At 37.1% G+C, this 24172-nt stretch overlaps 1 protein-coding gene across 1 annotated transcript; it reads left to right on the top strand.

The window, feature by feature from the left end:
- Positions 1-1828: 1828 nt before the first annotated feature.
- On the top strand, positions 1829-21717 carry LOC113545137 (cytosolic phospholipase A2 delta-like). Its single transcript, XM_053237818.1, has 20 exons — positions 1829-2055; positions 4479-4551; positions 5021-5157; positions 5573-5701; positions 10328-10368; positions 11021-11063; positions 11665-11716; positions 11801-11940; positions 12172-12264; positions 12522-12556; positions 12816-12954; positions 13621-13757; positions 14070-14292; positions 14367-14481; positions 14635-14772; positions 14873-14971; positions 17584-17754; positions 18524-18693; positions 19834-20020; positions 21238-21717. Exons 1-20 carry the CDS (start codon positions 1921-1923, stop codon positions 21483-21485), a joined length of 2505 nt encoding a protein of 834 aa, XP_053093793.1. The 5' UTR covers positions 1829-1920; the 3' UTR covers positions 21486-21717.
- The last annotated feature ends 2455 nt before the right edge of the window (positions 21718-24172 follow it).

Genomic DNA, 24172 nt, shown 5'->3' with positions numbered 1-24172 from the left:
GGGCTTGTTTGAGTATTTCAGAAACTGCTGATCTCCTGGGATTTTCAGACACAACAGTCTCTAGAGTTTATACAGAATGGTGTGAAAAACAAAAAGACATCCTGTGTGCGAAGGGTCTGCAGGCTGAAACACCTTGTGGATGACAGAGTCAAATAATTACTCTTTACAACCATGGTGAGCAGAAAAGCATCTCAGAACACACAACACATCAAACCTTGAGGTGGATGGGCTACAACAGCAGAAGATCACATTGGGTTCCACTCCTGTCAGCCAAGAACAAGAATCTGAGGCTCTCATGGGCACAGACTCACAAAAACAGACAGTTGAAGACTGGAAAAAAGACCAGGTGATTTTTTTTTCTAATCTTCAACTGTCATGTTTCAAAGAGCCTGTGTCCATGATGGCCTCGGATTTCAGTTCTTGGCTGACAGGAGAGGAACCCAATGTGGTCTTCTGCTGTTGTAGCCTGTCAACCTCAAAGTTTGATGTTTTGTGCTTGCTGAGATGCTTTTCTGCTCACCATGGTTGTAAAGAGTAATTATTTGAGCTACTATAACCTTCCTGGCAGCTCAGACGAATCTGGCCATTTTTCTCTGACCTCTCATATCAACAAGGCTTTTCCACCCACAGAACTTTCGCTCACTTAATGTTTTTTGTTTATTGCACTATTCTGTGTAAACTCTAGAGACTGTTGTATGTGAAAATCCCAGGAGATCAGCAGTTTCTGAAATACTCAAACCAGCCCATCTGGTACTAATATCCATGCCACAATCAAAGTCACAGAGATTGCACTTTTTCTTCATTCTGATGTGTGTTGTGAACATTAACTGAAGCAGTTGACCTGTATCTGCATGATTTTATGTACTGCGCTGTTGCCACATGATTGGCTGATTAGATAACTGCATGAATATGCGGGTGTATTAGGTGCTCCTAATAAAGTAGACAGTGAGTGTATATATAGTATATACACACATGTAACAGTTATAGACAATTGATCAGAGCTCCTTCAGGCCAGCCAAAATCTATAAACCAATACACACTGTAAACCTGGATGCTTCCTACACAGACAGGACCCTAATTGCGTCATGTTTGCACATTTTCTTAAATGGACATACTGATGTGACAATGTCTATTTAATCTGTACCTGAGGCATCGTCACACACTTCACACTTTAATTAAATACATATTAAACAAGTGTATATTAGGGGTGTAACCAAATAAGAATACATTATTCAGACTGAATAGATTTGACTAACTAAATGAATACAAATACAGATCCGGACTATACTGTAGATGGATTATTCAGGATTTTTTTTTCACTTTAGACTAAGTGTGTGCATCATGATCCCTCAGGATAAAACAAAAAATAGATTTTTATTGGGAACCTGCTCATGGAATAAATATCATTAAATGAATCATTAAATGTGTATTTTGCTGATGCTTTTATGTATGTTGATCAGTTTGTGGCGTGACACAGACACCTGTTTAGACAGTGAGGTTATATTTGAATAAAGCTACTGGAGTGTAAGAAAAACTAACCAAAAAAAAAAAAAAAAAACCCCAATGGCTCACCACACCTTTAATTAGCAACCCGACATTCACTCCCTTCATCTATGTTGTGTTATTGTCTCTCATGCTTTTATTAACAGTGTTTATTATGAATGTATTTTGTTCAAGCAGTGGACTCACTTTTAGACTTTTAAAACCTTACGTGTATCTATAATTTTTTTGTGCTGAAAATATTCAGAATATGGTTATGCAGGAATGAAGCTGAAAAACAACCTTGGAATAATTCCTGAACTTCAAAGACCAGAGGAAAGAAAATTAGTCATTATCTTGTTTATATAATACTGCATCCAGCTTTGCCAGAGTCATTAATATATAGTAAAGGGTGTGGCTTTATCACTGCCTACTCGTCATATGACATATCAGCAATACATAAAGCAAGCAGCTCTCTCGAATCTCTGTCACATTCAGTCGAGCTTTTCAGGGTTTCCTCCAGGTTTTCTCTTTTCTCTTCACCCAAGGGATATTTTGCAACTGTTCCAAATGCAGGTACTATTTTCTCATTTCATTTAATCTTAGTGACTACTGGTAATGTTGCAGTTATGAAAGAAAAATTAATGGTACTATAAATAGATAAAAAATGTGAACATGCTTAAAACGTATCTTGAGTAGAGGTTTGAAGTTTAGTTCAAGTAGTTATTTAAAACCAAATGCCATGCTGTTACAGTTAGTCTACCGGAGCACTGGAGGTAAAACTTTTGACAGGCTCATGAAGTGAGTAAGAAATATGTGGTCTCTGACATTTGTGGAATTTGTGAAAATTGCCTAAGGTTATGATATAAGATATAAAGTACATGTTCGAAATGCACTGTTCTACATCATTCCAGGTGTGGTATTTTAAAAAGTACATCCATTTGTCTGAGCGTAAATATATTAAAAAGAATATACAATACAATAAAACAATATATAAACAGATACACACCTTCTTTATACCGGGGTAAGTGTGGTCAGTTTCACCTGGTAACTTAAAGCCAGCGCACTGACAGCAGAAACGGCTGAATCTCATGCTGTCAAACAGTTGAGCTGTAGCATCTGGCAAGGTTTTCACACAGGAAATGGTATGACAAAGAAGAGCTGAGACACATCATAAGTTCACGAGTGCCCTCAAATTAAAAAAAAAAAAATGTGTGATCTACATTAAAAGCCTGTTAGGACTAGCAGCACTATTCAAATTGAAAAAAAGAAAGAAAGAAAGAAAGATGGCACTGATCCAATACCCAGAATGAGAATGATGAATGAATATTGGGGGTGAAACAATGAATTTCATGTAATCCTGTAAAAAAAAAAAGAAATGGAAAAGACTGGAATTGGGAAAGATTTTTTTTTTTTGGAACGGAAATGTTTACATAAGACTTCATAGTATAAATATATATTATTAAAATATATTATATATATCATTTATACTTTATTAAATTTATTATATCAGTAAGTGCTGTGGTATGAATGTTGTCAGTCTTCCCACACGACAATACATAATATGGAAGTAGTGTAAAACCCATTAACATATTTTATACATAGGATAGCCAGGTCTTCTCTCCAGACTACTATCATTACTACTACTACTACTACTACTACGACTATGACTACTACTACTACTACTGCTACTACTACTACTACTACTACGACTACTACTACTACTACTACTACTACTACTACTAATAATAATAATAATAAATATTTACAAATATTTATAAAAATCTAGATTCCAAAAGCTACCTAACAGTTCTTTTCCCTTTATTAGTAAGGTCAGGGCAATTGACACCAATAAGACCAACAAACTGAGATCAAAACACCATATTGCGTGTGCAGCCGAAACTCATGGACAACAGCGCTCAGCCACTACATAACACAGTACACAGTCCCAGCAGTACTTCCAGCCAAAACCACAAAGGAGATCTTTTCTTCCAATGGTAGTCAGACTCCTCAGCTTTCTGCAGGAAAGGGTTCTTCTGGAAGCCAGTCTCTTACTTTGGATCATATAACTATATGCACAGAGGGTAGCCAAATATCTGCGAAAACAAACACGTCAAGTTTTTTAAACACAAATAGTTCATTGGAGTTGAAGTGTTATCAGTCATGCAGTGTAAACATGTGATGCAAAATGCCAGAGTCAATGCCCCTGTCGGTTTTGGGGCAAGTATTCAATTTCATAGTTATACAGAATCATTGGGAAAATACTGACACGCAATGCAAATTTTAATCAGGCACACCTACCATATAGGTCACTTTGTAGTTATGCAAATACTGACTGTAGCTATGCAAATACTGATCTGTCCCTATGTCCAGTTTGGTACCCTGTATTTTCCCATCCTTGAATGAAAATGGACCACCATAGGACCACCACTGAGCAGCTATTTGGGTGTTAAATCATACTCTGCTCCATTCTGTGGGTGTGTATCAGGTGTAACAGTGTTACCTGGGTATTAAACAATTCATTGCTACTGCTGGGTTTAGAAACAGTCCAGCAACCAAAAATCTCCAGCTAACAGTGGACCTGTGGAGAGAAACTAATACTGAAGAAGATAAAAGAAAAAAGAGCTTTAGTCTCTAATAGTACACCAACAAGGTGGACTAAAAACGTAGGTATGTGTAAGTGGCAGTAAGTGTGCACAGTATATAAAATTTCTGAGACTGTATTTTTTTTTTTTCAGTCATATTTATGGCTCATGTTTGCTGTAAAATCAAGCTTATGACAATCTGGAAAAACGCCTTTCAAACTTGTGACTGTTGAAAGGAAATGAGAAATGAATTTGGCTACTATTACAGAATTAATTAATATAAATTGTACATTTACAATATATTTACTGCTTGCGGTAAACTATTAGCATAATATATACATACTAATAATATATTAACAAATCTGTTAATTAATGGTTCAGATCTCAGTTCTTCTTGTTGCCTGTGTGTTACAGAAGGAAGAGGCACCACACTGGAACCTCTCTGTCACAGTGCTACGAGGAAAGTTCCAGCATTCATATGACCTCTGTATGTCAGCATACACACACCTGGATTCTGTAGGATTTAAAGAGTTTTTAACTATTTATTTAACATAAATCTATCTAGCTTAATAATTATCCATGAAGTTTCTTAGTGATGCATCAAGGACTTATCATGAGACAATATATGAGGAATAAATCCATTATTAATGAACAGCAATTGTGACAAATTAAACAGAAAAGCAAACATAAAGTGTGTTAGGAATTTATTGAGCCAGCACGAGCTACCAAAACAACTTCAGTGCATCCTGAAACAGATTCTACTGAAGGGATGAACACTGTTCTTCTAAAACTATCCCCCCTCCACAACATAACAGAGCCAGTGTTTTTCCTTTAATTTGTTACTTGTCCATATGTTGACTTAATAGGTGTTGTTCTCTTTAAGTACTTTACATGCGATTATGCATGCACATACAGACACACTGGCTAAGAGCAACATTGTTCTCATACATCCACAGTTTCTCTGCCTGACCTCTATGTGACCTTACGCCTACCCACGGCCTCAGCTTGTACCCTGAGAACGAAGACAATACATAACTGCAAGACACCGGAGTGGAATGAGACCTTCTTGTTCCGCACCTACAGCCAGGTGAAGGTGAGTCAACCGGCAGCCTAAAGACCAGACCCTGTGGATTTCTCCCTAGTACCAATATTCAGATACTCCTGGTTAGCTGCATCAAGCAGAGCAGCTACTCCATTAGTGGTTTCTTGATGATAAAACACTTAATTCCCATAAATGGACCCATAAAAAGCATCTAATTCCTGTAAATGGATAATAATATTTCATTTCCTGTGTCCATAACATGCAAAGTTCAGTTTCGTTAGTGTTAAATTCCTTTGATTCTTTATGTGGAACCCTAGGCCTAATTATGTACAGACAACAATACATGACAAACTTCATCTGTTGTATAATACAGTGTATACTGCTCTAGTTCTGACAAAACTATGTGTATTGTTTAGAAAAATAATTCAGTGTACTGGACTAAGAGACCTTTTGTTTTCTCCTCTAGAATATTCTGGAGCTGAATTTGTATGACGAAGACTTAGTGAAGGATGAAGAATGCACCAGCATCCTGTTCGACATCAGCACCCTCACACCGGGTCAGAAAGAGAAAAAGGTCTTCATCACGGATGATAAGGTCAGAAACATTCACAAGTTCAGAGACGAGTTATAAGCCTGCAGGATATCTGATGTTTGAGGTGAATGCTGTTCATAGACACAGTATAATGTAATGTCACTGGAGCTCATAAAATGCACTTTAGCACCTTTATTATTATTCAAAACTACTGAAAAAGAGTAATACTTGGGATTAATTGGGCACAATTAGACAAGATAAAGAAGTTATCATCTTTCAGAATTTGCTCGTACTTTGAACTTGTCAAATGAGTTTGGAAAGCTATGGTCAGGTATTTGGGTAATGGACTAAGACGTCTTGCTTACCCAAGTGTGTCTGATTAAGGAGCATGTGCAAGCTCTTTCTGTATTTCTGTGCAGGTTTCTTGTGATCGTTGGATAATATCAAGGTTTCTGTAAACACTTCGCTTTTTGAGTGCTGTCTGGAAATGTGTATTGATTAAAGAAATTAAAACATGTTTTAAGGCTGCATGTAGGCGTATAAATGTGAACAAATTAGATCTTCACTTCAACTGAGAGAAAAAAGCTCATCCTTCCACGTGTAATATTTACCATGTTCACTTCATAAGAATGTTAGCAAGTCACACCCACCAAAAAAGTAAACGTTAACAATGGTACACTTCAATTCTCTGTATACACATCAACAATTTTTGCCTTAAGCAGTGTTTAATAATTACCAGATGTTATTTACATGGATCAGGCACCTTGCAGTTTTTTCTTCTTTAAATTAAAAGTAAAATTAAATAAAGTAATAATACATTCACTTAAATGAATGATCACGATGAGTCACCTCAGTTACCTGATCCATCCTGATGACCTACTTCTGGGTGGAAGTCTCATCACTTGGAAATCACTCGCTGCTGCCGAGGATGGCCCCACATCAACAGCGTAAAGATCAACCAGATTACTGTGGATGGTACCACTTAAAAACCATGAAGATGGCATTGGACTGCATTTGATATGGCGTATAAATGTGAACAAATTAGATCTTCACTGTCATTGGCCTAACTGAGAGAAAAAAGCTCATCCTTCCACGTGTAATATTTACCATGTTCACTTCATAAGAATGTTAGCAAGTCACACCCACCAAAAAAGTAAATGTTAACAATGGTACACTTCAATTCTCTGTATACACATCAACTTCTTTTCCCCTTAAGCAGTGTTGAATAATTACCAGAGGTTATTTACATGGATCAGGCACCTTGCAGCTTTTTCTTCTGGGAATAAAACTAAAACTAAATAAAGTAATAATACAGTCATTTAAATGAATGATCACGATGAGTCACCTCAGTTACCTGATCCATCCTGATGACCTACTTCTGGGTGGAAGTCTCATCACTTAGAAATCACTCGCTGCTGCCGAGGATGGCCCCACATGGACAGCCTAAAGATCAATGAGATAACTGTGGATAGTACCACTTAAAAACCATGAAGATGGCATTGGACTGCAATTGATATGAACAGTCTTGCCACGATGGCTTAGGAATAAAATGATATGCTATGAGAGCTTTAGGACTGCAATTGCCACAAACTGTTTTGCATTCAAGTCTCCATCAGTGAACAGTTGATAACTTCAACAAAATAGACTTCTTGTGAAAACTATAATGAATTTCTTGTTTAGACAATTCCACTTGTTAGCCATGTAGTACAGAGTTATAGAAGGGAATTATTTAAAATTGCACTATCTGGTGTAAGGTTTCTTCCTCATATTGTCTCAGGGAGTTTTTCCTTGCCACTGTGGCCTCTGGCTTGCTCATTAGGGACACATTTATAAATTTGTACATTAAAAATTTATATCCTGAATTTATATGTTTCTGTTAATAAGCTGCTTTGTGACAACGGCCATTGTGCTATACAAATAAAATGGAATTGAATTGAGTTGAACCTCCCTTCCAAAAAAATACAATCAGCTCATTTCCACAAGGAAAAATTGGAAGTAATCATTTGGAGCTTGGGTAATCAGTCACGGATGCTCATGCGTCATGCATATGGTGAAAAAAGTCAGTTGACTTTGCTGTCATTTATTCAAGAAGTAAGCAAAAGTGATGGGGCAGAACAAAATGTTAAAAAAAAGCAAGGGAGATGTCGGTTCTGTTTCTGAAACTTGTTGGCCCATCGCTCACAAAACTCAACCCTGCGTCATATGTGTGGTTCTGGATTTCTAAAGGACGCCGAACTGCCACAGATGAGGAGAGCAAATCATGACACTGGGAGGAGACTGTAAGTTGCATGACTGCGTTGTGGAGTAATTTAGATCATTAGTATATATACTAATGAAGTAGTGTACAGTGTATGGTGTATTTCAAGTAGGTAATATCAGACAGTAAAATTAACACATACTAACTAACATGCACTGCCTAGGCTCTGAGTACTGTTGTTAGTGATTTTTTTTTTGTTGCTGTTGTTTTGTTTTGCTTCAAGGCCATACATCATATCCATCCAGGCATGTAGGTGTCACTCAAAATCCCAGACGAGCCCTGAGAAAAAACAAAGTTTCTACAGAAACCTTGATCTATCCAACCGTCACTTTAAAATAAACACACCTTTGCCTTGGAGCTTCCCCACTTCAAATAGTATTTAATGCAGTTCTAAGGGAAAAAATACATAATTATTGCCAAGAAGCCAAACAGATACAAGATAAGATTCTTGAAAAATTACAGCCAGGGCGTGCAGTACACTGGCAAGGCACTGAGGCACAGTGGTGTTGAAATCATTGAAAAATTTGTGATGCCTATGAATCTGTCTAGAACTGACCAACCTTCACAAAAGAGCCATGATAAAGAAGGCCTCCGGGATTAATTTACATGGGTATGCACCTGTGCAGCTTTTTGCATTGGATATTGTAGAAAATGTACGAATTTGATCCGATCCTGTAACAAATGCAAAAGATTGTTCTGGAAAATGTGGGTTTTTTTTTGAACTTTAAAATGTTTACATATAAAGAGACTTGATATTTTGTTAGGATTGATTTTTTTTTAAGTTTACTTTATACTTTGTCATACTTGCAACACAAGTATTTTCTGTATGACAGTTGCAGCTTTGGATCATTTAATAGCTATGTATTTTTTTTCCTGTATGTTTTAAAAATTATTATAAAGCTTAGTAGTTTTTAAAGATACAAATATCAGCTGGGGATGGATATTGGCTGATACTCAAGGTTATAGTATCAGTTTTAGTATTAGAAAAGAAGAAGTGGCATCATGCTATCTCTGACTTGCATTATCAGTCATATGTGCTCATGCATCATGAATATGGTGAAAAAAGGGCAGTTGACTTTGTTGTAAGAAGTAAGCAAAAGTGATAGGGCAGAACAAGATATTAAAAATATTTGTATGGTTGTGCACATATTGTGAAGCTTAACACACTGAAATGTTATGGTTGCAATCCCTTGTTGTACCTCGGTCATCATATTTACGCCATTAGCCTTGATGGTATTCACCACTTCTGTATTACGTGACGTGTTTGGAGCACTGTTGTGTCTGTGTGTTCCTTTTCCTCTCCCTTGGTGTTACAGTACTTCATGTTGTACAAATGAAGTACTGGCCATAAGTTATACACTACACAACCTTCAGCATGTGACCACTAAAAGCAAAGACTTTGAAAACTAAATTGCTTGCTTAGATGAACTATTTCTACAAATACATACCGCATATGTGGCAGCCTGAGACAATGCTTCATATTTTTTTACTATATAGTTCTGAAAACTACACACTTTCCTGAACTGAAATAAAATTTCACATATTTTTATCCCATCATCATGGACAACTGGACAGCTGGTATCTGACTGCAAACTGAACTGATTAGACATGTCCTTTTTGCTATGGCACAAAGCATATCCAACAACATGACGAAAGCATGACATTCACTGTGTGAGGAAAGACTTGGCTAGCAAGTTTTTAAGACGCCTTTAGGCAGACTGGCTGCATTTAGTGCTGCAAAAGTTAAACTGGCTCCTTACGCACACTGATCATTGCAGGAAGATAGTTTAGGCAAGATTAAAGTGTAAATAAAATACCATGCTGTTTTGGTGAAATACAGTATATTTATGGTTTCTTACAGTGAAGAAAGGTTTATAAGTAGGTGTTATAAGCAGAATTTCTTTTTTTTAAATCAACCACCACACACATATATATGCAAGCTTTCCCTTTATACTTGAAGCACTGGATAATTGAGTATTACGTAGCTTCGCTGTAGGCCTATTTGAAGCGAAGTGAAGTGAAGCGACTTTGTGGCCAAGTTTGGTGACCCATACTCGGAATTTGTGCTCTGCATTTAACCCATCCAAGTGCACACACACAGTAGTGACACACACACACACACACACACACACACACCGTGAACACACACCCGGAGCATTAAACATATTTAATATGTTGCATGGCCTTGTAGATATGTACACAACATTTCCATGTGAGTATAATGGTTCAGTATGCAATATGCAAATATTATTAAATAAACATTGATTTCATCATACTTTAAGTTTTGGTTGTGCACTAATAAGAAAAAAGTCCCACTATTATATGCACTAATATATAATAATGATAATGAAAGCTTAAAGGCTGCAACACATGTGAACATACAGTAATTACATAAAGATGAAGCTGATGAATGATTGCTGTTTTTGTTTCAGCTGAAGGACGAGCTGTGGGTGGAATTTGAGCTCACAGAGAGGTAACAAAAAAAGAACAAAAAACAAACAAAGAAACACAAAAACTACACTACAGACCAAAAAATATGGAGGTTTGAGTGTGGACCAAAAAGTGTAGAGGTTAATTTGATATGTGAACAGTCAACACACGGCCAACACAATACACTTCTGATATTTAGTTTAACCAAATCATTTCCCCCAAAAATACTCTGTTGGCTTGCACTGAGTTATTATGCACAAAAACTGAACAGTGTTGTTCATAAAACATAACACTTACTAAAATCTATATTTATATTTGCACGTTCATGTTGCTTTCAATTTTTTTGTCCTGTAGTGTGTGATACCTCAAACTAGTTCAGTTGATAACTAAGAAACTGTAAACAAATTCTGAACACTTTACATGCAAATCTACACTTTTTCTCAACACTGTTGATGTCTGTGATGTAACGGTAGATCCACTTTGCATTGGGCCACATCACACCACCCCGTTGATGATAATCTTTCTCTAACAGCATGCCCTGAAGTGTTTTATTCCTTACTTTAACAAGCTTTCTCAGAAAGCACAAACATTTTACTGAACAATGCTTTTATTTTTTCTTCTTTGTAGTTTTCCTAGTGTAGACATTAAGATGAAGTAAGTAAGCCAGTGTTTATGTGTCTGGGTTTGTGTTACAGCTCTGATGCGCCTGGTCAATACATCTCTAACGGAATTCTAGTGGTAAGCGCTTTTTCTAGCTGTTATATATTAAAGGGATCATAATAATTATTTAAAGGGATCAAAGTGGTTATTCTGATGTGACCATATACATGCATTCACGATGAATTCAAATTCAAGTTCAAAAATGAATTAAGTGCAACAATTTAGTAGACTAATGAACTACATACTAATGAATATAATATTAAATCTATTTTGACCTTAGCAAAGTATTGTAGTGTTATGTTGATAGATCAACAGACTAAATGGAGAACTAAATCATGCCAAATGGAGAACTGGAAGTTCCTGGTCTTATTCATTAAACGAAAAGTTCCTCAGGGCTTCCTAGGATGGTTAACAGTTCCAGCTAACTACAGGGGTTTACTTGTAAATATTTCTGTAAGGAAAGCTTTCTGTTGTGGGATTTTGGATAAATCCCTTAAGGGTTCTCCTGAAGAAACAAATAGTAGGGTCCTTGATGCTGTTAAGAGTGTATGTACTGTAGGTTCTTGCATAAATAAATAGAGCACATTGACTGTACATATACTAAAACGTGGTTTTAATATACACATAATTTCATAATTTTAGTTTTTAATTCATCTCACACATTCTGTTGCGATTTTAGGCCGCCCCGTTGTCTACTCTGGAGGTGAAGTTGGACAAACTGCCCACTAACGGTAAGAAGATAAAAAGTACCTAGCGGAAACTGTATATTATAGATGTTGCATGGAATTGTCCGCCATTTATTGTGTGTGTTTTAGTTGGACATGATATGCTGTTAAAGTTACGAGGGGCCTATAATGAAAGACAAGTGATCTCAATGTCCAAGAACAGCAGCCTCATGCAGACTCTTCGCTACTACATCAACAAAAACCTGGAGACCGAGCTTGGACTCCGGATGGTACAATTTGTGTTACATCATCATTTCTTTAGAATCGTTATAAAAATCATATGTAATAGACTTTACACTGATCTTGAAGAAGCTCAGAATAGTTTCTAATCAGTGAAGCACTGAGCAAGCGCCAGTGCTAAAATCGAAACTTTTTTTTCATTTGTTTAAAGGATGGATCTCGGTTTTTATTCATTCTCTATTTTGCTGTTTACCTGTTTAATCTGTTTTGTATGAGGATAGGTGAAGGATGATAAAACCTCCCACCCTGCGGCAGTTCCTTTAACCCCTTTTGTAGCCTCACGTGAATTTACACTCTCTGTTCCTGTGGCAAAGGTGAGACAACTGACGGTCTTAATTTTCACAAATGCGAACACTTAACATCCCAAACCCCAAAACTTTAACATCAAAACCTTCTAAATGAAAAAGACAATTATTTCTTTGACTCGTCATACTAATAGAAAAAATCTGTTTCGGTATTGTATTTCTTCTTTAACATGTCATTACTGTTATGTGATTATGCCATTGTGTAGTTTAAGAACCTTATATTTGATATAGGATTATGTGCTGAAAATGTTTGTTTTACTCCACAGGACAAAGTAAATTTGCATTTGAACACAGTGGACAGGTATTGCACAAACAAATATTTATCTGTGTGGGTTGTCAGTAATACACATCTAAATCTTGGCAGCTAGACATATTTCATTGAGACGTGTCACCATTCTTTATGATAGAATAACAAGTCCAGATTGTCTCACTGATTCACTGCTTGGAAAACTCATTAATTCTTTAACCTATGACTGCTTCATTATTGTGATTAGGATTTTGTGTGTGTGTGTGTGTGTGTGTGTGTGTGTGTGTGTGTGTGTGTGTGTGTGTGTGTGTAGCTCTGAGGAGGACATGAATGTGCGTCTGGATTTTGACATACCTGCAGAGGAGAAGGCGTTTCTGGTGAAAAGGAAAGAGGTGGTGTCCCGCGCACTGGAGAAAATTCTCAACCTTCAAACTCCTTTGGATCCCAACCAGGTAGGAGACAAATTTCTACTGTGCCTTGCAAAATTATTCACCCCCTTTAACGTTTCCACATTCTGTACCGTCACAACCTGGGCTGAAAACTGAAATTTAATTGGGTTTATATGTAATGAATCTACACAAAATAACCCATTTGTATTTACATCCTGGAACAAAGTTATCAGTATCACCTAACACAGGAACAGGATCTTACAGCAATTACATATTGAGATGGATTATATAAAACAACAACAAAAAAACAAAACTATGGTTTCTTCTTTCATATCAAATAATAACTTCATGTCAGAACATGTCCTTCAATGATATAGCAACCTATGACTGTGTCATAAGAGGAACATTATTATCGAAACTTACGTCCTTTTCACTCTGATTTACTCTATAACACCATAGAAATATTGACTGTATCATAGTTATACATGCTATAAATATAGTTACCGTAAAGTACTACATTAAATCCATGTTAATATTGTGGTTTAACATATAATAACCATTAAGTTAACATGAAGTAGCTTAGTAAAAGAATAGCAGTATTGTAGCAAAACCGTAGTAAACTATAATTAGTTGTATATGGGTAAATTGTGATGGAGGATGTACTGTGCTGTTTTAAGAAATTAAGAGTTGCATTACTTACCATATAAAGGTGCGATGTTGTGTGATTAGGTGCTGACGGTGGCTGCGGTGTGTTCAGGAGGTGGCTCCAGGGCCATGACGGGCATGTACGGCTCTTTGAGAGGACTGCAGAGCCTCGGCCTGCTCGATATCATCACCTACATCACCTCTGTGTCTGGCTCCACCTGGTGGGTGTAAAAGTGCATCCCAGGCTCAAACACACTCTGTCATGCTATGGTACACATTTTACAATGTGATCATGTGACAAACAAGCTGCATTTCACCATGATCTACCCTGAAACGGTTCAATGAATTCAACGAAAGTTTTGTTACATAACATAAACAATAAGTGATCACATGAAAATGAATAAATAATTTCATAAAAAAACACAACAGGGTGTACAGAATTTTGTGTTGCTGGATTTTATGTTGTTTGTCTTGTACATTTAAAAAAAAAAAAATCTGATGCTCCCTTCTCTCTTTCTCTATCTCTATTTAAGGACCAGTGCTAGTCTCTACTCTGACCCGTTTTGGTCAAATGAAGACCTGAATAAAGCGATAGCATCTGTGCGGAAGGAGCTGTCGAAAAGCACAGCTAGTGTCCTCTCTCCTACACAGCTGCATTATTATCACACTGAGCTGCAGAAGAGAGAGAAAGAAGGCCACTCCGTCTCCTTCATCGATACCTGGGGGCTCATCATAGAACACCTCGTCTTTGGCAAGGTCTGCAGGAGTCATTCCTGTGAGATTAAACTTATCTAAATAGAAAACTTCAATAAATATTATTTTTGGTTCAGAAACACACAGGTACGCTGTCTGACCAGAGGAAGGCAGTCTCCGAGGGCCAGAACCCACTCCCTATCTACACAGCAGTGAACATGAAGAAGGATGCCAGTGGCTCCACGGTCCCTGGTAAAGAGTGCACATTAAACCTCCACCTTATGGTTCAACCTGCTGTGATCTGAACTCTGGTGTCATTTATTACAGTCTGATTTGAGTGCATTTAAAAGCGGGGTTTTAAGATTTTTTTTTTTCCTTTCCTTCTATTCATTTTGTCGATTTCAGAGTGGTGTGAGTTTACTCCATATGAGGTGGGATTCTCCAAATATGGAGCATTTGTCCCTGCAGAAACTTTTGGGAGTGAGTACTACCTGGGTCATGTGGTTAAGAAGCTACCAGAAACACGCATCCCCTTCCTCATGGGTCAGTGCTGCATTTGTGTCAGAGAAAATCTCTGCTTCACAATATCCATTAGCCACACTATGTACTATGCTGTCTAACTAAACTAACTGTGTGTGTGTAGGCATTTGGAGCAGTGTTTTCTCTATTAACCTGGCAAAGATCCTGAGTTCTTTGACTGGAGAGACACCATCCTGCCAGGGAGAAAAGGTAGATAAGATTGGTAAGTACACCTTCGTATGAGCTCTGTTCATCATTACTATTAACTTCAATAAGGGATGTACACACATTCAACACACTCAGTGTTCAAAATAGCAACATTAATCCTGATTTTTGTGCATTTCTGCACAGCATTCACATGCTCCTTATGTGAAATGCTGCTCAAATGGGGCAATTACAAATAAACAGATGAATAGACATAATAAATTAATAAATATTAAGATTAATAAACACTGCTACAACTAAGAATAATATTCCAGTGACAAACTAATTCCTTAAGAACTAGACACTTGGGATTAAAGACCTAATTCATTGTCATCTAATTGGATGGTGTTAAAGCTATTTGGATTATATATATATATATATATATATATATATATATATATATATATATATATATATGTATATATATCACTTAATAAGTTGAATTCTCATACCTGATTGGTCAGAGTTTCTATAACAGCAGCTCAGACAGTAGACAGTAGTGTTTATTCTAACACATTATTGTTTATAGTAACAGCAAATTCACAGGGACTTGTATGGTGGACACTCCACATAATCTAAGAGTAATAATAAAAGGGGAAAACATGCAATGATTAATATGTTAAAGTTTTCTGTAAGCAGATGTTTATTTAATATTTATGGAAGGAGTCTCCAGTGTCAGTGCTTTGTAACAGTCAGTATGTTTTTCCACAGAGGACATTCTCTATAACATGACAAGCTGCATTTTTGTCTTATTTAAGAGAGAGATGGGATGGCTATTTATGGCTACTATAATGTAAATGTTTTGTGGACAGTCCACAACATTAAAGGAAAAAATTTAAATGGATAAAAATTATGATGTGTAATTTTTTAAAAATAATAAAAAATGTAATTGTTTACAAATTGCTGTGGTAGAAGGGGAATAAAATATTTTGGTACATGCTTCATGTCAGGCCACATCACACTACCCAGCTGATTATTATTTTTAAGTGTTTGATTCCTTGTGTATTGCAGGAGCTGATTTTACATACTTTTTCATCAGTTTATTTAAGTGATGCAAAAAACAAGCAGAAAACATCATTGGATATATCATAATATTACTGTTTAAGGTATATTGTGAAAACTAAACTAGAAAATTGGAATTAAAATAAATAAATAAATAAATAAATAAATAAATAAATAAACAAGTGCATAAGCAAACTGCATAAGCAATAATTTGCAAATCTGCATCATGTCTCTAATGTAATAGATAAACTTCACCCTCACTGGTTTGTGGTTGCTGTGCTCTAAGGGTGAACTAGCTAGCTAGTGGAAACTAGCAAAGGATAACCTGGGAGAAAAATTGTGTAAAAAATAAAGTTTCATAAACAAATCATGAAATTAAGGAAAAGGCATCTTCACGGCCATTTTCACTATGATGTGACCACAATGATCAACACATCATTATCAAGTTTGCTAAACTCACACCTCATACTTGACGCAGGCAAGATGGTACCTGGGACATCAACTTCCCAACACTCCAACATTAACAAACCTGAGTGATTGTGTAAGACCCCGATAGCATCAAACATCCCATTTTATTAAAAACTCTCTATGCATACAAAACTCCAGATATGCACCTTTATCTAAGAGAAGAAATATTTAAAAATACTAAAAAGCTTTTCAGTCTAGACTGTCTGTGAAGGATTCTATTCCCTCCATGACTTGTTTTTATTTGTCCCTATATTATCCTCAGACTGTATGACGATAGATTTATATTCTGTAGTTTCTGTTTTCAATTCATTCTTTTCTCACTGAAAGAATTCATAGAGTCTTATAACTAAGTAACTTTGCTATTGTATTTATTTTTGTTGTCTTGTATTGTTGTCAAACTGATCCATTGACAGAAAGAGCCTTTCTATTGTACTTAAGGTTCTCCTTCTACAGAATTAACAGAACAGATTTTAACCTGGAGAGATTTCATCACTAGGGAAGTTCCTCAAGGCCCAGTTTTTGGCCCTGATAAGACTACACTTCCCATGCTCCACTGATGACACAGTGTTTTATTTCTCCTTCAACATTGAGAAGAATACAATGCAAGCTTTTGTCATTTATAGACTTGTTTACTACAATATTACTTGCTACATGCTATCTCCTCTATGAAGCTGCTGCTCACCTGACTCATAACCTCCCAATTCCTGAAATTCGCTCATGTTGCATGTTGCAGGAAGAATTGCCCTTGCTCTTGCCCTTGCAATCCAGGCCTCAGAAGGCCCTGCATCATATGAGGCATCTCTGTACCATACGTTTATGACTACACACTTCATGGTATCTGGCATGTTCTTCTCTGTTCTTTTATATGAGAGCTCACTGCTTTCCACTGGTGGAACGAGTTTCCTCCTCTAATCCAAACGGGCCAGTGTTTGCATTCCTTCTGACTAAAGGTCTAAAAAACTCTTGGACAATATCTAGAATAACACTTCATTGTATTTCTCTGCACAGGCATAGTATATTATTAATGCAGTTGGTTATGTTTACATTGTCCTTTTTAGCTACTGACTAAACCGTTTGTATGAACTAACATTTCTCGCTAGTTATTCTGGTTAAACACTTTGTATAGTTGCACTTTCATGTAACATTTCCTTTGGTTTGTAGAGACAGATGATAAGCACCCAACGCTGGATACTTTGAGGGTCGGTTCAGAGGCTTCAGGATTGAGCAACTTCCTGAATGATCGCCCCATCATCAGCAGTGTGTTTAACTTCCTTAGAGGATTTTTCCTGCACAACTTGTACAACGAAAGCCCAAACTTCAACACCTCGAAGGGTCAGAACTCATTTTCTTATTTCTCATCTTTTAAAATCATTGTACATTTAAATTCTATAAATGTGCACTCACTGACCACTTTCTCAGGATCACCTGTATACCTGCTCATTCATGCAATTATCCAATCAGCCAATCACGTGGCAGCAGTACCACATTTCAAGGTCAAGAGCTTCAGTTAATGTTTGCATCAAACATCAGAATGGAGAAAAATAATGTGATCTCATTGACTCTGACCGTTGAAACATCCAGATATACTGGCAGTTCTAGAGGTCAAGGAGAATGGCCAGACTGGTTCAAGCTGACAGGAAGGCTGCAGTAACTCAAACAACCACTGGTGAGCAGAAAAGCATCTCAGAACGCACAATGCATTAAACCTTGAGGTGGATGGGCTACAACAGCAGAAGATCACATTGGGTTCCACTCCTGTCAGCCAAGAACTAGAATCTGAGGCTACAGAGGGCACAAGCTTACCGAAACTGGACAGTTGCAGACCAAGTGATTCAATTCAATTTTATTTATATAGCACTTTTAACAATGGACATTGTCGCAAAGCAGTTTTACAGAAATATATAAATCCATGATGAACCAGTGTGACCACTCTCCTCTGACCTCTCTCAAAAACAAAGCGTTTCCACGCACAGCACAGATGTACAGTTATTCCTAATAATAATGGTCGGTGAGAGTATAAGCTGTATTATATAAATGTTATCACATGCATCAAGGTTATCTTCTCCTTTTGATAGCCTTCATTGTATTCATATCTTCACAGAGACACACCCAGATGCATTTCCGAACAAGCTGACTCCAGTGGACCCCACCCTGGGCTTAATGGATTCTGGATTTGCCATTAACATAGCCTTCCCTCCTGTGCTTCGACCCCACAGACGCGCCGATGTCATTCTGTCCCTCAGCTACTCCTGGGATGAGGACCACTTACAGGTGAAACATATGAGCAGAGAAATTTAAGAATGTATTTATTTTTTACACCTTCTGTTCATTTTTTGAATTCAGAGAATTCAAAGTAAGGTTTAAGTACCGTTTGATCATATTAATTGCTACGAGTCATGGATACAATCATTCCGTTTCCTACTAGAATGCTTTTCTCACCTTCAGTATTTGTTTATAAGAGTGGTGGTAATAACTGTAGGAGAGTAAGTCGAGAAAATGTAGGTTGTCTCAAGTTAGTTGAAGCTTAAAGAAAAACTCCACCCAAAAACACATTAACTATGTTTATATTATACGTGGAAGAACCATATATGGGTGTGACTATCAGGTGTCCACAACTTTTTTGCCATATAGTGTATATGTGATGATTCTGGTGTTAGTTTGTTGGTTGGTTTTCATTACTGCCATGTGAAGTTAGCGGGTGAAATTAGTGGTTGAAGTTAGCGGTGCCATGTGAAGTTAGCGGGTGAAGTTAGCGGTTGAAGTTAGCGGTGCCATGTGAAGTTAGCGGTTGTCTGCTGCGCTGATGAATACTACAATGACATTTAATAGGAGAAAAATTTTCAAACATAAGGAATAACAGTCAGGTTTCACGGTTAGCTCCTGAAAACAAAAGACTAAGCACTTCTTTTCTCACTCACCGTTTTCCAGCAATGTTTAATGTCATATTAATAAGAAATCAGTGTTGAAGTAGTGGAGACGTTGACACTAACGTTGGTCTCCAAGTTCCAGAATGCAATGCAGTTACACAATACAATCGCACTGAGTTATGGCAGAGACTCTGTTTGGCTAGTGATCTATGAGATGATGAGTGCGATGCCACTGATGGCAGAATGAGCATGAAAGTTGAAGCTTTGGAAGCTGATCAGTTTTAGCAGAGTGTACAGATGAGAAGGTGAGAGAGCTGGACAGATTGATTACAGGGCTAAAGCGCCGCTGCATCGCTCTCTTTAGGTAGAGTTGAGTTCCCACTGGCACCACTATCAGCAGGCAGTCAAACAGCGTTGAGGGTTATGTAGGAAACATTTAAACAGGAACTTAATATTAACATTTTTAAAAGTATATTTGGCTGAAGCTGAGACTCAAAATCCAAACAAATGAAACTTTTCTCTTGGTATGTTTCTAATGTGTCAGGTCGTGAAGGACACTCAGCAATACTGCAATGACCACCAGATACCATTCCCAAAGATAGATTTCAGCAAGTACACATCTGAGCCCAAAAAGGAAGTGTATGTTTTTGCAGATGAGAAGAATCCTGATGCTCCCATAGTGCTCCACTTCCCGCTGGTCAACGTCTCATTCAAAGAGTATAAAGCACCTGGTAAATACTTCACTTCACTTCAAATACACTTTGTTCACTTGCATCTTCCATTTAGGGCATTAGTGTGTTGTTAGCTTGCATGCTGCATATGCATTACTTCTGGAGGACATAAGTAGTTTGTAAATTCTTAAATAAGCTTAAGTAATAAAAGAAAAAAAGCTCATATGCTCCTCGGTCAGACAATAGGACTCTCCTCATGGAACAGTACACTCTGTTTAAAATGCAAGTTCAAATATTATTTTAATTAATTTTTGGACAATGTGTGGAAACTGGAGAACTCTGAATAAACTGACGTGGACACAGAGAATATATGCAATAGACAGTGTGCGAAGTACAATGGCAATGGGCATGGCAATGTAAAATAGTAATATATAATAGAGAACAGCCAAGGTTCCAGCCACCAGGAGGTTCTTTAGAAATGCATGGATGCAGGATGCATGAAAGCAGGATGCATGAGGATGCAAATGCATGGATGCATGAATCCATGCAGATGGATTTAGTGGAAGAAATTGCATTTAAACGCAAACTGTTTTCTTAGAGAGTAAGTGGGAATTCAGTGGGGGCAAGGCGTGCACAGGAGTGTACAAACTTGTATCACAAACTTGCAATCTCCAGACAATAGGGCGCACTTCCACAGAAAGTTTGACCAATCTCCTGTTGTTGTTGTTTGCACCTGCCTGTGACACTTTCTGCCAAACTTACTTTGCCAAAAATATGAACAAATTAGTCATTTAAACTACAATTACCCAGACCAAGAAAAAGCAGTTAATGATGATGAATGAACAAAAGCAGTAAATGTGTCATGAAGGGCCACCCGTACATCATCTATGCTTTCATGTGAATGAACATGGTCTTTCTTGGTGTTGTGAGCTTCACATCTTATTGCCCATTCCTGACTGTAAGAAAGTAAAAAATGCCAGCTATGGGATCCTAGTCATGATGCACACCACTAGTGGGAGCTCACTATAGTTATCTTCTAAAATGAGCATCATAAATAACTAGAAGGTGGCAAAACTTGTTGCAAGAATACGTGAAGTGAGTGTGGCTACTTAATTTTAGCAGTGAAGAAACGTTTTATTTAAATATTATTGGTGACAACTCATTACATCTATGGTGCAAAATGTAAAGAATGAAAAGAAGACTGAGACAATACTGAACTTGTGTGTGTGTGTGCGTGTGTGTATGTGTGTGTGTGTGTGTGTGTTCTCAAACTTCAGGAGTAAAGAGAACAGGAAAGAAGGAGCTGAAAGAAGGAAAAGTTGATGTGAGCTCTAAGTACTCTCCATACCTTACCACACACCTCACATATTCTTCGGATGACTTCCAAAGACTGGTGGACCTCAGCTCCTACAACATTGTTAACAATAAAGAAACCATCATAAATGCACTAAAGAAAGCTCTGATCAAAAAAGGGCTTGCAGGCATGACCTCAGCTGAAGATACAAATAACTGCAAAGTAAGTTAAGCAGTGGTGGAAGAAATGAAGGACAAAGTCACTTAATCGTATTTGCATGTTAATGAGGTTTCACAGTTAATCACAGCATGTTTGAATTTTCCTATAACAGCACGGTCTGTCGTGTGTTATTCTGTTACCTGCTTTGGAGAATTACATGTGATTATTATAAGTGCTTGTACTTATCTGGAGATGAGTAGAGCTTGTCTATAAGGAGTTTCTGGAATAAATCGAATCTGAATCAGCTATGGCTTGTTCTGATATCAGTCAACTAACAGTCAGTGGCTTTCAGTTACAGTGCACAGATGAAACGAGAGCTTCATGATACATGTCCTTTTGCACATTTTCTCTATGACATTTCAATGGATTTATTCATGGTCAACTGGCAGTAGTGAAACCCATGCCTGACTGGCTAAACGCAAACTGTCAAACTTTCATTGAACTTCTTCTGCCTCGTGGCAAGCCAGAAGTTGCTAGTGCACATGTAATGAGGGTTTACAAAACTGCACCTAGCATAACCCTTGGTATGATAAAATTATGTAAATTATGTGACCACTAGTAGGCACTATGAGTATCAGGTGATGCTGTATGAACTCATTAATACCCCAAATGTCTTCCAAGCTTGCAATCATCTCTTGAATTATATAAAAAAATTCTTTGTGGTTAATTAGGTTAATCTAACACTGACATTCATTCTAAGAAAAAAGAACCCTTATCGAAAACTATATTTTTAACAAAACCACATGTGACACAATTATTAGTACCTTTGCACTGAGTCCATTCCTATAATACTCAGCACATGCAGACTCAGAGACATGTATGCTACATCTAATATATTTAGGATACATTTATGAAACCACTACATTTACAAACTTTAATTGAGTACTTCCAACGTGCTGAGGAGTCTGTAAATACTACTATACTCTAGATGGTTTATTTGCTAGTTCAATTTTCAAAGTTACTTGTTCAAGATAAACCAAGGAAAGTACGGTGGTCTGTATTTGCTTCTGAAGCATTTAGCCAGTGCCCCATAATCCATCCAGCTCCCACACTGGCCTTAGTTGTGAAGTGGATGCATTTGAAAAAGTATGGGTACGACTGAACACTATGGCACACTCATCTGTATATATATGTTTATGTATGCATACACACACAGTACTGTGCAAAAGTCTTAGGCACCCTATTTTTTTTTAGTACAAACTTTGTTATAGATTTTTATTTTATGACTTCTACATTATCAAGTCAGTACAAAAAATTTTAGATTTCCAAACATTAGATTTCCAGCCCAAAATTAAATGTTACAGAAAAATGTTTGTACTTCAGTAAAGAAAGCAGCATATTATGTAAGAGACACTTTTCAGACAAAAACATAATGAAGGCTGCTGGGTTTTGCTGCAAAAATAAGAAGCAAGTCGACCGTCAAAGTCTCCAGAAGAACTGTGGCTGGTTCTGCAAGATGCTCAGTAACACTTACAGCTCATTTCCTTATAAAACTGCACACATAGAACCTGAGACTACTTTTTTTTTAAAGCAAAGGATCATCACACCAAATATTGACTTTGTTTCATTTATTACTGTTTATTGTTCTTTATAGTATTTATTATGTAGAACCATTTAATTTCATTATTTTTGAAGGCATCTTATGGCCTTAAAAGCCAGTACTTGGTTTCAATTTGAATCATAACCCCGATGTGTTCTAATGAGACTAAAATTTCAGAGACACACCCATAATGCCACACCAGCAACGCCCCATGCAAAATGAACCCAGTTCAAATAGGGCTATAGTCACCATAAAAAAATCATCTCAGCTTTGAACACATCAGATCACCAAATGTCTCAACCCCAGATGAGCATTTATCTTCACTTGTTTTAATTTTACACTTACCTCCAGACCAAGAACCAACAGCAAGGTAGATACCTTCTTGAGATTTCATCAATAGAAGTTAATTTTCCAACACACAAGTTCCCAGAGCCAATCTTTGCCCAGCATGCATAGTTGCTCCAGGCTATTGGGACATTCCTGAAGAAAACAAAAATGCAATTTTAAGAACCTTCTCCTGAGCAGTGTCCACCAGACATAACCTACATCCTAGCATCTGTCCATTCACTACAAGTACTACAATAAGTCCATACAGTTCAGAGAACCCTGGGATTCAAAGAACAAAGTGGCTGCTGAATAACAGATGCTGGTGGCCATTTTTAAGCAAATGGTACAGACTACATTAACGTATATACTGTGTGCTCCCAATCTATGTCTTCCAGACAACATTGAGTAGGACTGCTTAAGGCTTTTCTTCCCTCACGATGCTCCTGGTTATATATTTTATCATGGACCCGACCCTTCTCACAGGGCATAATTTTGGCCATCACTGACCTCTTCTTTACACCCTGAGGACAACTCTGTTCCTGTAGAATCCTGTTAAGCTGGATCAAGTGTACCATTTCATCCTTTCTCCATGTAAAGATTAGAACCTCAAACTCAGGGCTTTCCAATTGCCAAGAATTTTCAGTGGTTTTTCTGCTAAATTCATTTAATTGGGTAATTGCTAGTTAATGAGCATCATGAACTGAATTGTTAAAGTGGTTAGTGGCAGACAACAAACCAATTAAATGTTTTTAAATCCTCGAAGCACAGAAAGTTATAGATGTCCTTTTTACAACGTTTTGCGTTGTATTTCTTTATTTTCTTTCTCTGAAAA

Source organism: Pangasianodon hypophthalmus, chromosome 10 (assembly GCF_027358585.1).
Source record: "Pangasianodon hypophthalmus isolate fPanHyp1 chromosome 10, fPanHyp1.pri, whole genome shotgun sequence".
Taxonomy (NCBI): Eukaryota; Metazoa; Chordata; class Actinopteri; order Siluriformes; family Pangasiidae; genus Pangasianodon; species Pangasianodon hypophthalmus.
Note: the sequence above shows the minus strand (reverse complement) of the source record. Positions and strands in the feature narration are given on the sequence as shown.

Bases quoted from the DNA above. Each gene is read 5' to 3' on its own strand.
- LOC113545137 (XM_053237818.1), top strand. From the start codon at position 1,921: ATGACATATCAGCAATACATAAAGCAAGCAGCTCTCTCGAATCTCTGT. The intron at 2,056-4,478 runs GTACTATTTTCT...TGTGTGTTACAG, and splicing joins TGCAACTGTTCCAAATGCAG to AAGGAAGAGGCACCACACTG. The intron at 14,972-17,583 runs GTAAGTACACCT...TTTGGTTTGTAG, and splicing joins AGAAAAGGTAGATAAGATTG to AGACAGATGATAAGCACCCA.